We start from the raw sequence: 13097 nt of genomic DNA, 5'->3' as shown, positions 1-13097 counted from the left end.
CTGAAAAGCGCAATATGCAAACTAGAATGTCCCTCAGGAGAGCACATAACTCCTCCAGGGACCAACACTCCTTACATCTAATCAAGCTGCAGCAAGTTTCTATTAATTATTAATTAATTATTCTCTGGAAAAGGTGAAAATGTTGTAAAAAAGAAAAAAAAGCTCTATCTCGCACTGTTCCATTCCTGGATCTGCCTTCTCATCTGGATCCACACCAAAATTCTATGGGTTCTTCGCTGACCTATACCACATCCTTCCACCAGGTTTTGTGATAATCCAATGAGTTGTATATGTGTAAACATAACCTCCTTGTTATTCTCAAATCAACGGAAATGTTGAAAAGCACTATCTCACAATTCCTGGGTCCGCCTCCTGATCCGGATCTGCACCAAATAGTTATATGTTCTTATCTGACCCATACCTGATCCTTCCTCAGGTTTTGTGGGAATCCGTAATATGTGTAATTTTGCGAACTGATGAACAACAATAACCTTGATGAAGGTTCTAATTATACTGATAATAGCTGAATTATATTTAGCAGCTTCAGTTTCAGGGTCCTGGTATTGTACGTGTCAGCTCACTGTTAGAGCTAGGGTTACATTATACATTACGTGAAACTGTTAAATCTTATAGGGACATTTGGATACAACAGAACCAGAGGTAAAACCATTTCACTTGTACCGGTGCACATTTGTATCACTTGTACTTTTCCTACTGTGAGACATGGAAACATCGTCTATGAAAAAATGACCAATTATTTATTTCTCCTCCACGTTCAGTTCACAAGTAATTACTTTACTATTTAAGTCATTTGAATACAAACAGAGTGGGTATCAAGTTAGTGTAAAAACCCATCTCAGCTGGACGTCAAACACATTTTAATACATGTTTAAAAACAAAGTCACAACAAAACATTTATACATACACTGTTTCTTTGGTCATTTAGTGTCCAGTTAATCAAACACACTGACATCAAAATGTCAGTGGTGCTTCAGTCCAGTCAGTTAAACCAAGAGAAGAACAAAGGGAAATAAATCATCAGTAAGATTTCTTTTAAAACTTGAGGCATAAGGATTCATACTGTAATAACTGATAATTCATGTCGATCACATCTTCATTCAACAAAGTTACACCTCTCTCAGTCAAAGCTAAACCTCCCCTGTGGGTGGTGCTATTGTGCCATTAGGCACAGTTGTAGCACTCTTTCTCAGTCAAGTCTTTTTAGTTTGACAATAAAATACAATAAAAGAAAGCAAAATCTTTTGTTGTAAATGTGTCACCATCATTTTGACGAGTTCAAAACATTTTTTTTCTTTTCCAGTTTTCTGCAGTTTTGGTGGCACTGATTTGTTCTTTCCGTGTCCCTCCTGCCAGGACGGGCGGGCAGTGTGTTGTGTTTGGAACGCAGCCTCTGGACCAGCCAGCGACTCCACTCTCACTTTTTCTGTCCTTCTCTCACTTAGAAAATTTCTGCATCTCTACGAGAAGAAAAAAGGACAAACTGGGGTTACTGAGGATTCACTTGTGATGTGTGGTCATTTGTGATCGGCGCACATACACTCTTTACCTTTGTCAAGATCAATGACTTTAGGCTGAGTGTTCACATGGACCTTCTCTCTCAGCAGGTTGTTCTTGTACTCTGAAAATTAAACAGGAGAAAATACACACACACAGTCAAGTAAACATCCCTCGTGGTCACTACACACTCCTCTCAGGGGCGTTGCAATAGGGTAGGCAAAGCAGGCAGTTCTCTGGGGCCCCAAAATGATAGGGGGCCCTCAGGAAGCACTGATTACGTAATTTCACAGCAAAGACAATTTCGTTAAAGTCCCCATAGATTCTATGATTGTCTATATGCTAAGGAGACTTCATAGGCACCAAGGTCAGAAGCCCCCTAATGAGGCTGCATTACATCACTAATTTGCCTTGAAGACAAAATGTCTAAATAGCGTTTTCAGACATGAACTCTGGAATATGTCTGGACTCTCTCCGGAGTTTACCTTTCATATGAACAACACAGCAGGAGATTCTCCAGTCAGACTCGTTCACAACATTGGGAAAATCTGCGAAACAATCAAGTGAGGGGTGACGTGTCATGGATGTCTTTCAGTTTTGCGTCCGTCACACGCTCAAAACGTCATCAACGCACCCACTCGCTCGCTGAGAATCCTTCAGAGAATCTCCTGCTGTGTTCTCATTTGGGCTCATTCGGACATTATGCTGCTGGGGCAGGAGAAACTCTGGAGATTGTCCGGAGCCTCTGGATAATTTCAGTAGATTATCTGGAGTTCAGTGCATGTCTGAAAGCACCTTGCACTACTTTACTATTATTTATATTTATGGACAGTTTGCACTTTGACTGGAATGATGTGGTTTTGGATCGTGCATGTCTTAGGGAGCTGAGGGGTTGGTTTGATTAATATAGGGCCCCCCAGGTCCCTTATTCTTAAGGCTCCCAAAGACCCCTGAAGGGCTCCTGACTGCATTCTTTCTTCTAACTCACCAAATCCTCTCTCCTCGTCGTTGCCCACATTGACTTCAGTAACGTCCATCTCAAACTCATCAGAGCTGCTCTGACTCCTGCTGGACCTTTCACAGTGAGAAGGAGACATGTGAGTGTGTGTTTAAGAGTAAGACAGGGATTGTGTGTGTGTGTCTTTGTGTTAGCAGCACTCACCTCATAGATACCTGCGGGTTAAACTCTGAAAACAAAGACATTTTATTAGGTGAGACTTAGATGAGGAATTCAGTGTGAATAAGCCGTAATCCAGCTGCAGCTCAGACCTTTCATCCTACGTCTGCGTGTGATGAGGATGATGATGAGGATGATGAATGCCAGGAGCAGGAGAGAGGTGAGGACGTATCCCAGCGGCAGGAGGAAGTGATGTCTCTGGTCGGCCACGATGACGTTGATGACTCGCGGTGATTCAGCCTTGGCCGAGTCTGAGTCGCACAGATATCACAACAGTCAGCATTTCATTTCCCTTATTCTTCATTCTTCATTTTTCAAACCCTTGAGTCATCGCAAGGTTTATGAGTGTATTAAACAAAACCAGACACACACACACAAAATCAACCCAGCTCTCACTTACTGTTTCTCTTCACTCACTTTCTGTGGCTTTGTAGATTTAAAATACTCTAAGTTGGCATCAGTTTGAGCAGTGCTTGTACATTTTATCTTGTACATGGATTCAATTCTTTATTTGTTAAGTAGTTTTAATAATAATAATGAATAATTGCAAAATGTTCCTGCTACCTAGAGGAAGCTTCCACCTGAAGCTTAGTGTAAGTTTAATCAGGAAGACTTCCGCTATGTCTCATTGTCTTGTTGACTGATATTTCTCTCCAAATTCAAAGACAGTTATTTTGTTATGTTCACATAGTTTTTTATATTTTTTTAAAAGTAATCAATAACAAGATGGGAACTGGTACTTTGATCCAATCAGAGTGGAGAGGTAACATTAGACCCCGCCTCCTTCAATGAGAGCAAAGTGCACCTGCAGCAGAGACGTCATCGCCAAGACTCATTGCTTTAGTAGACAGTAGGGACTAGGCCACACTTGGCTACTTTTTATTCTATAAATATATTACTTTTACTCAAATACAATAGTAAGTGGTACTTTTACTTTACTTTATTAGACATTCGTCTATCTATATGTACTTATCTATACTTGACTTAAGTACAATATTTGAGTACTTCCTTCACCACCGGTGACGCCATATATCCTTTAACACCTCTCACACTGTTTCATGTTGTTTTTTCTATGTGATGAAATTTCCTGTCAGTATAAGAAAAATGCTGAACACATTTGCAGGGCAGGGTGAAATAATTAGCCGGTCTGGTTTAAGGTGATGTGTGCAGTTCTGCTGAGTGCTGAGAGGCAGAGGAGAGAGAGGGAGAAAGCCTGGTTTCATTTTGCATCATTAAAAAAAATATAAAAAAATGTGCAAGGCAAGGAGCAGCTGCGGACCTCAGACTCAAACATATTTGAGCCAAAATGAGATCCAGACAGAAAGTCATGCCGTGATTTACTTTTCCTGGCAGAGAAACACAGAGAAGTGAGCGGAGGAAGAGGAGTGAGGGAAGGACAGAGCAGGGCTGGAACACGAGGAGGAGAGCGGAGGGAGAGGATGGCGACGCTGAGATGATTCTTCAGAGGCCTGCAGAAACAAAAGGAGGCTAGAAAAGATTCCTCCGTCTTATACTCAAACTGCCTTCATGTTCACAGCTGCTCGTCTGCAGCAAACATGTAAACAACATGTTGATGAACATTCCAACTGCTCTGATCCTTTTATTTAGTTTCAAGACATTTCCCCCTGATTCATGGCCTCGTGGGAATATATATATGTTTGTGTTTAGACTGGCTGCCCCTGTCCTCCCCTCCGCCCGAATTACACTGAAAAATAACTAATAGAGGGAAGGAGGGAGGGAGGGGTGACCTACATCTCTTCATCCTCATTTCATAAACAGACTCCTTTGCCCCGCTCCTCTCTCTTTCTTTCATTTCAAATTGATCTCAAGAACCAAATTGCTCCTCCACCTCTCCGTTTATCTCCCCCAGCTGCCATGCAGATGAGGCATGCTTTCTTTTGTTGTGCATAAACTATGCAGAAAGACTTCTCCGTCGTCAGGAGGGAAAGTCACAAAAAAAACAAAGAAAAGTGATGGAAAAGAGCAAGAGCGATGAAAGTGATGAAAATAAACAAACCTGAGCATGTGGGATTTTCGAAAGGAAGAAAAATAGAAAGAAGAAGGGAAAAAATGGAGGGTTGGGTTTGAGAAACGGGTGCAGGATGTCAGGAGGGTGCAGAGTCAACAGGGCGGCAGACGGTCAGAGAGGACAACACGAGGAGACGTTGCACTGCAGTGGGTTTCTTTAATGTCTGAGAAACTGTTCAAACTCACTCCTGCACTGGTGGTAAATCTATTTCGCATCTTGTTTCTCCACTAACTAAGTTCCCATGGTGCAATCCTACTGTTTATTACAGCTCAGCGAGTGAAGGATTAATCGTGGGCTTGGAGCTGGACTCTGCTCCAAAGGCTGTATCCGAGAGATTCCACTGAAATTAGATAGTTTTCTCTTGCCACGGTCTCACACACACACACACGCACACGCACACGCACACGCACAAACACACACACACACATGCACACGCACACGCACAAACACGCACACACACGCACACACGCACACACAGGCTCAGTCGCAGGCATTTTCTCCTTTCTCCTCTCTCCTTTCTAAACCTCTCTCAATGATTTTCCCACATTGATACGACTGCCATTATCGGCTTTGCTTCCCAGTTACCGACTGGAAACACAGACACATAGCTGACCTGCCAACATACCAACCAAACCGTCTCTCTCTCTCTCTCTCTCTGGCTTTTATTCTCCTCTTTTCCGAAATGCACTCAGATGTTTTCATGCAGGGCAAAGTGCTCAGGAACGTGAACTAAACTTAAGCAAGAGAAAGTCAAAAACTGCAGACACTTAAACAAGAAGCAGTAAAAACAACAGTGCACAGAATGATGAAATGGAGGAAAGGTTTAGGGTGAAAAGAAGGTGGAAATCGATGAGTGGGTGAGGTTTGGATGACTGGGTCATGAGGGAGTGTGTGTGGTTTCAGGGGTCTGGCTTGAGACAAGCTGACAGAGCAAGAAAAACATTTCACATGAAACAAACAGGGAAAAGTTCAAAAATAAGGGCTTTTTCTTCTCTGCTCCCCTCATCTCCTCTTCCTCTGCTGCTTTTTGGAGAGTCTGAGAGGCCGAGACCCAACCGAGTGCGGAGGAAAGAGGGCAAAACAAAATGCTGCAGAGGGCACGAGTGAAGGAAAGAACAGATGTGTGGTTTTTTTTCTGATAGCTCAAATACACTCCTCTACGGTGCTCTTCAGGAATAAAGGTTGTGTTGTGTGTGTGTGTGTGTGTGTGTTGTGTTTTTGTGTGTGTGCTACCTTTGTCCACAGCAGGCAGTGCTATGGCTGGCTGGGTGGTCTTAATCACCGGTGGCTCCACTGTGACCTGGAACTCTCTTCTCTCGTGTAGACCACAGTAATGATGGTGGAGGTGGCAGGAATACATCCCCTGATCTGTGGGCTGTGACATGAAAGCAGATACATGTTCATGGTGCTGTTTGTAAATAATGGTCACTGGGGTGAATTTGGGTAACGTGGGACACTGAAGCTCCAGTCTGTTTATTTCATGTTCGAACTAAATCTAGTCAACAGGACTTTTACTATAGGTTTAGCATGGACTGAAATCACATGACTTCTTGGGGTTAATGCGGGGCAAGTGTCAATCAGAGGCTCAATGACATAAGATTCTGACAAGATTGATGTAAATCTGTCATAAATTAGACAATTTTCCTGATTGTTATCAAATTATTTTTGTGATGTATTCAAGCAACAAAATATGCATTGAGTTGTTTAAAATTTGTTTACGTTTTTTTGTGCTTTTTCAAACATTTAGCTGTGCCACTTTATCCAATATGATTGATAATGATCTCGGACAGTCATTAAAGTTCTCTAAAAGGGGGATATATACGCATTTAGGGACTTCCTGAAGTAAGAAAAATAAACTAAAGAGATGTAGCATAAGGCTGCAGTTGTCAGACAGGAGTTAATGGTAAATACAGTCAGATTGTCAGGTTAGCTAACTAGCACATAATTACATAGCGCTCTAGAACAGAGATGATTCAAAAAGCACAGCAAGAGTCTGCCCTGTGGTCTGCAGCCACTGGATTCACCAAACAATGCAATTAAGCTCAATTACAGAGCTTTTATTTTTTTAAACTTATGGACTTGGGTCTGAAGATTGTGTTGCCTGCCACTGAAATAGAAGAGGCAATGTATGAAAAACAACAGCAGTTCAGTAAATCCTTCAAACTTATAAAGTAATACAAAAAATTCAGTTCAATTTTATGAAAAACATTAAGAATCTTCATCGCAGATAAATCAGGTAGGATGAATGCAAAGTTTTCTAACTCTGCGCTGTAGACTGTTTATAAAAGCTCTGAGTGTATATGAGGCCTGGTATATTTTAATTATATAATTCTGAGCTCTGGAGCATTACCACAGGTCAAGAAAACAATCTATTCCAAACAGGCAGGTTTAGAACCGGCACTGCACTAATAATAAAAGATAAACATGGCCATAATGTTTTTTTAATTGCATGGGGGCAAACGGGGTAAAGTCGAGCCAATGGGTGAGATGAGCCACCCCCTGCATCCAGGTAAGCATAATTAAAAGTTTTCATGTGACCACAAAGGAAATGTAATTCACATTAATCTAAACTCCATCCTGTACTCAAGAACATGGAGACGCTGCTAACTGAACCGAAATAGATTTTTTTAATATGTCAAGTAAATTCAATATGTTACTCAAGTTTATCAGTCTTGTATCTTAATTAAAATATATAAGTTTGGGACATCATTACAGTTTAATGAAGTCCATTGTCTATACTGCTTTTTCTTTAAGGGTTGCCTGGGAAGCTGGAGCCAATCCCAGCGGACATTGAGCGAGAGACTGGATACATCCTGGACAGGATGTCAAAACATAACAGTCATAGCCGTCCCTGTTTTGAAAACTTGAGAAACTATCCAATAAAACGTCTCCCCAGAGAACACATGTCATGTTATGTAAGAGCTACCTTGTTAAAATTTTACATTTTCAAGCATAAAACAAGAACGAAGCAGGTCTGTCAGTCGGCTGAGTGTTGCCTATAGCTGACTGGTAAACTGGCCCCATTCCACAGTGTGGTCATTAAAAAGCCCCAGAGCCTCCTGAGCCTGTGTTTAACCTAAATGTTGATTTACGATCTCTATCAAAGAACAAAACAACAAAGCTCCTTAAATTCCCTCAAATGTGACTGTAATTTTTCTGTGTTTATTATTACAACAATGGCACTGAGGACTGGTGGGCAGGTCCTATATTGTTTGTTTAAAAAAAAAAATGTGTTAGCTCAATTTACTGTGGCTGCCAACCTCATCTCCCAACAGAGCGACAAAGTTTGACTCAACAACAGAAACATTTCTAATGAAAGATCCATGTGTCCTGGACAACACAGCATACCACATATACAGCACACACACTCTAAACACTGCATCAAGTGCACTGTATACTTAATCTGTATATTTTGACCGTGTGTCCTTAAACTTCCAGGCTCCTGCTGTGTTTTCTGTTCGTCTGTGTAAATACACACTCCAACTCACCTTTAGGTCAGATATGGTCAGTGAGAAGTCTCCCCCTGAGAAGGCCTGATTGCTGATGTTCATCTTCCTCTGGAGGAACAGCGGCCCATAGCTACGCTGCTCTCCAGAGGCGTACAGGTCCACCAGCCGGTCAGCGCGGTCGTGGTGGATCCCTGGTGACTGGCGATCCCAGTGAACCACCTGGAAACCACCAACGCAGGGAAGACATTTTTCAGTTGATATATCACGTCATCTCTGCTCAGGTTAACGTCTATAATAAGCGTAAATGTAAACTGAGTTTGATTGTCTGAGGCATAAACTGTGTATAAAGATGGACGACGTGTCTCCACTTCCTGACACTATCCAGAAATGAAGCACAAATATCCTGGATATGAACACTGCCATCTAATGCATTTGAATCTGCACAGTAGCAATCAGGGGTTGGAGTCACAGTATCGTGACCCTGCCGGTAGGCTTTCGACCAATCGTGAGTCAGTCTCAGCTGTCAATCAAGATGTTTCACCATGTTTTTAAAGAATCAAATAATTAATTAAACCAAACTTACTGGAAAATGAGAACATCAATACAAAAAACTACCTAAACTGATAGAAACCATCTTTGAGAAGTGGTCCATGTCCCATCTGCTAACATGGAGGAGGCATGGTTTATGAATTATATTGTAGCCAGCTACCAGATGGCCATCGAGACACTATGGCTCTTGGGGAGTTGTCATGTCGTCCATCTTGACATACACTGATCTGAGGAAAGAGGTTCATGCGTCACCTGCTGGTCGCCCTCATCGTTGCTCCAGTCCGTCCACACATTGCGTCGGTTGATGCATGGCAGCGCCACCGTGCTCCCGAGCAGCACCACGAACACCGCCTTCTGTCCATCCCAGAAACGCTGCTCTTTACGGCCTACATGGTTAACATTGCAAAAAAAAAAAGGCCAAACTGACTCAGCTTCACGGTTGCAGTGTGTTGAAGATGCTGACAGTTGGTGCAGCGTGGGACACATACGTGACTTAGTGACGTTGAGCTGGACTCGGACTGTCTCGTACAGGTGACAGTAGAGATGGTGGAGGTTACAGGAGTACAGGCCTCTGTCGTTCATCGTCACATCTGTCAGCACATGCAGGAAAATGAAAAAGGTTATGATGATGACACGTAAAATCATTGTCTTTTATACATAAAGACCCCGTTCTTTGTGTTGTTTGCAGAAACGTTAAACTTTTGCGATGCTTAGAAATACATGACAGTGAAGACAACTTCACCTTATTCGTCAAATGAATGCAGTTGAGTTGTCCTAGTGATTGGTGCATTCAGGTGCATTCAGCAAAGAGCAAATAAAAATGTGAAAAGACAAGAACGATGTCGGTTTGGTCCTAAGAGCTGCTTGTTTCGGGGGTTTCCCACAAGCACTTGAATGCACCAACAAAATGTTTCAAAACAACATGTTTCCACCTCTGCTGACATCATAGATTTACTGTTTTGTGAAATAAAAAAAGACCGAACATCAGATGTAACCAATTAAATGAGTCTTGTATAAATCATTCATGAATCAACCAATGACACCCTTTAATTTTCTGGATTTTCTGTCTCAAGAAAATGTCTTTGTCTCAATGAAATGTGGCTTTCATGCTGGTATTTGCTGAAGTTATATTTCCTTGTGGGGTGCAAAACAAATGACCAGTCTTATTGTACTATTTGAAAAATCTCATCTGTGAGATCAGTGAAGAATCACCAGTCACATTTAACCACAGCTACAGACATGAAAGTCAGAGACAGACCTTTGATGACCAGGGAGAAGTTTCCGTCCCTGAAGGCCGATGGGATGATGCCGACCCTGCCCAGGTTGTAGGAGTTGTAAATCCTCTGGTCCCCTGCAGAGAACATGTCCACCACCCTCTCCATGGCGTAGTCCGGTTGGGCCCGGTACAGGTCCCAGTGGACCACCCTCTGTCTGTCCCTCACGCTGTCCCTGGTCCACACCATGCGGCCACTCACACATTGCAGCACCACCTTCGACCCGGCTGGGGCGCTCACGTTGTAACCAGCCACCACCACACTGCTGCTGCTGTCGGACTGAGCTGAGGCTGCAGGACGGAGAGGGGGAGAGGGTGAAGTCAAATACTGCACTCTGGAAATCCTTGAAGAGACATGCACAGAAATAAATCACAGCTGCACACAAACTCATAAAGAGGAGCATACCTGCAAAGAAAAGGCAGGCCACAGGGACTGGAATAAAAACAAGAGAAGAAAATGATTTTTAAAAAGGATAATTAGTTGAACAGATGCACACAGAAAGACATTGCATGTTGTGTGTTGTGTTATTCTTAAATAAAGGCTTTGTAAATTCAGATTACACCACTTAATAAGTCAGTTCATACAATTATTCAAGATCAATAGATATCAAAAAACAAAGAATTTGCTACAGCTATAAAAATGTGCCAAATTGGAAACAGAAGTGTAAAGTATTGTCTTTTGACTCATAAATAGAAGTTAATGACTTCCCAACGCTGTCCTGATGCTTCACACTCTGACTCAGTAAAACTCATCCGACACATCATCGTGTGTCAGTGGGATGCTGAGGTGGACAGATGCAAATCACATGGATATGATATCAGAACTTATGAACATATCCAGATGAATAAAAAGGTGCCTCCGCGTATCAGCAAATCAACTGAAGTGATCTCTAAGACTTTTCACACCAGCTCAACACTTCCAAAGCAGTGAGACACAGAAAATACTAAGAAACCAAAGAAAAATAGCCCACTTATTAATATACCCACACACTGATGCAGAGGATTGTGGCTTGGTTGCAGTATAATGTTAAATTATGACATATATAACATCTACCATGACAAACTTTTATTCACAAGTGCCTTTAGCTTTTAAGTCATATCATCATTGTACTTAATATATTTCAATTATAGTATTTTACACACTTCTGTCTACTTTATTTGTATTAGTTTTCTCTTTCAATTTATTTTTACATTTTCTTCTTAAACTTCTTTTATTCTACTCATTTTAATCTCTTTTATTTTGCATGAAAAATGTTTTAAACTGTGCTTTCTGATTTGAAACGGTTTTCTTTTAAATGTGTCTCCATGTTGTTTTTAATGCCCCTGAACAGCTACACAGATCTTCCTCTCTGCATGAAATGTGCTTTATAATTAAATCTGCCTTGCTATACAGTAACAACAAGCACCTGTAACAAAAGTCAAATAATGCAACTCCAGTCTACTTACTGTGGATCAAGAGGAGCGCCTGAAATATGATGTCCTCCCTCTTCATGTTGACACGTTCAAAAGCACGGACTTGTCCAGCCTGGAGTGTCAGTGTCAGTAAGAAGATGTGGGACGTTTAACCATTCACAACAACAACAGCAGCAGCTACTTGTTTTACTCAGACTCCAGAGTGAGAAGAAAGGACATCAACACAGAACCTGAACAGGACCGAGCTGAGCTGGTCCCATCCGGGGGATTGAAACCTGACACCAATAACACCCCCTCCCCTCTCACAGAAGCACTAACTTCAAAGAGAAAGTGTTCAGCATCTCTAGAGACGCACGCTGACAACAGGCTACATTTCTGTCCCCTTTGTTTTGTCTTATTGAGTTAAAGGTGAACTCTGTGGTTTTCAGGTTTGTGTGAAAAAATAAAATCCCACTATTTATTAAAGACTTTGACTTTGAATCTATGATTGGAGTGTTTAGGTTGAATTGGATAAAAGCTTGGTTTCATATAACAGACTGTATATTCCAGGAGGTTGGAGGGTTGCAGTTTCTGGATCTCTAAACAGCCTGTTAAACTGTCAAATTCACATAAGCAGTACTGTAATACTTGGAAATGATATTTACTCGTAATGCATTCATTAATTTTTATTTATTTCAAACATGAAAATAAAAAGAAGAAAATTATATAAACAGGTGAAAAAAAATGAAAACAGAAAAAAGTACTATTTAAAAAAAATACACTTAATCTACATATTTGAAAATGAGTGAGAAGAAGAACAAACTTATTTAATGTCACCCCTTCTCCTCGAGTCATTAATTAATAATTATCTTAATTTATTTTTAGCCTTGAACATTATTTGTGCTGTTTGAAATTCCACAAAGTCTGTGAATTTAAATAATTTTGACTGTAAGAATAATGCATTGGTGTGATCCAGGTATCCAGCATTATGAATGATAGTAATTGAGTTATGGTAAGACCAGTGAACAGTATAGAACGTGGAGTGATTTCTGATCTAGAACTTGCTTTGCTTTGTTTAATGCAGAGATGCTTCTTGACAGTTTCGTTTGTATATGTTTAATGTGCGATTTCCAGCTAAATCTGTAATTCTAATTTCATCCCGCATGGCGCCACCTTGTGGAACAATAGAGCTATTACAATACATAGGACGACTAAACAAGAGTGGTTTGAAAAAAAGAATTCTGTTGTTGATTTGATGGATGAAAAATGTTTTAAACTGTGCTTTCTGATTTTAAACGGTTTTCTTTTAAATGTGTCTCCATGTTGTTTTTAATGCCCCTGAACAGCACCACAGGTCTTCTTCTCTGCATGAAATGTGCTTTATAATTAAATCTGCCTTGCTATACAGCAACAACAAGCACCTGTAACAAAAGTGAACATGTTAACCGTATAGAGTTCAATATATTTATTGAAAAGTTCGACATTGAATGCTCTGTTTGAGAATTCAGGAGCATTTTTTAAGACATTCCACTTCAAAATTAAATTGACTGAGACATTTTCCCAAAATAATGAAAATTCTTTAAAAATATAATAAACTTCCAGAGTTCCTTCCAGAATTTCTTGGTGTGAGAGCAAAGGCAAAAAAAGGTGCAAGACTGTTTCTGGATGCTCATCACAGAAAGAGCAGTTTGTGTTTATGTCCTTTTTTTATTT

At 40.9% G+C, this 13097-nt stretch overlaps 1 protein-coding gene across 2 annotated transcripts; it reads right to left on the bottom strand.

Annotated features, from left to right (window-relative positions):
* Positions 1-744: 744 nt before the first annotated feature.
* Positions 745-11669, bottom strand: LOC117761495 (matrix remodeling-associated protein 8-like). Of its 2 annotated transcripts, XM_034585444.1 has the most exons (13): positions 11587-11655; positions 11439-11517; positions 10399-10425; positions 9978-10283; positions 9208-9309; positions 8972-9105; positions 8210-8389; positions 5955-6096; positions 2785-2943; positions 2678-2702; positions 2504-2589; positions 1568-1639; positions 745-1478 (listed from the first exon to the last, which is right to left on the bottom strand). In XM_034585444.1, exons 2-13 carry the CDS (start codon positions 11482-11484, stop codon positions 1456-1458), a joined length of 1302 nt encoding a protein of 433 aa, XP_034441335.1. In that variant the 5' UTR covers positions 11485-11517; positions 11587-11655; the 3' UTR covers positions 745-1455. The 2 variants fall into 2 exon arrangements, with proteins under 2 accessions (XP_034441335.1, XP_034441334.1); XM_034585443.1 differs by having other exon boundaries at positions 11439-11669.
* Between the last annotated feature and the right edge of the window lie 1428 nt (positions 11670-13097).

Source organism: Hippoglossus hippoglossus, chromosome 5 (genome assembly GCF_009819705.1).
Source record: "Hippoglossus hippoglossus isolate fHipHip1 chromosome 5, fHipHip1.pri, whole genome shotgun sequence".
Taxonomy (NCBI): Eukaryota; Metazoa; Chordata; class Actinopteri; order Pleuronectiformes; family Pleuronectidae; genus Hippoglossus; species Hippoglossus hippoglossus.
The sequence above is the reverse complement of the archived record's forward strand: the minus strand, read 5'-3'. Positions and strand labels throughout refer to the sequence as shown.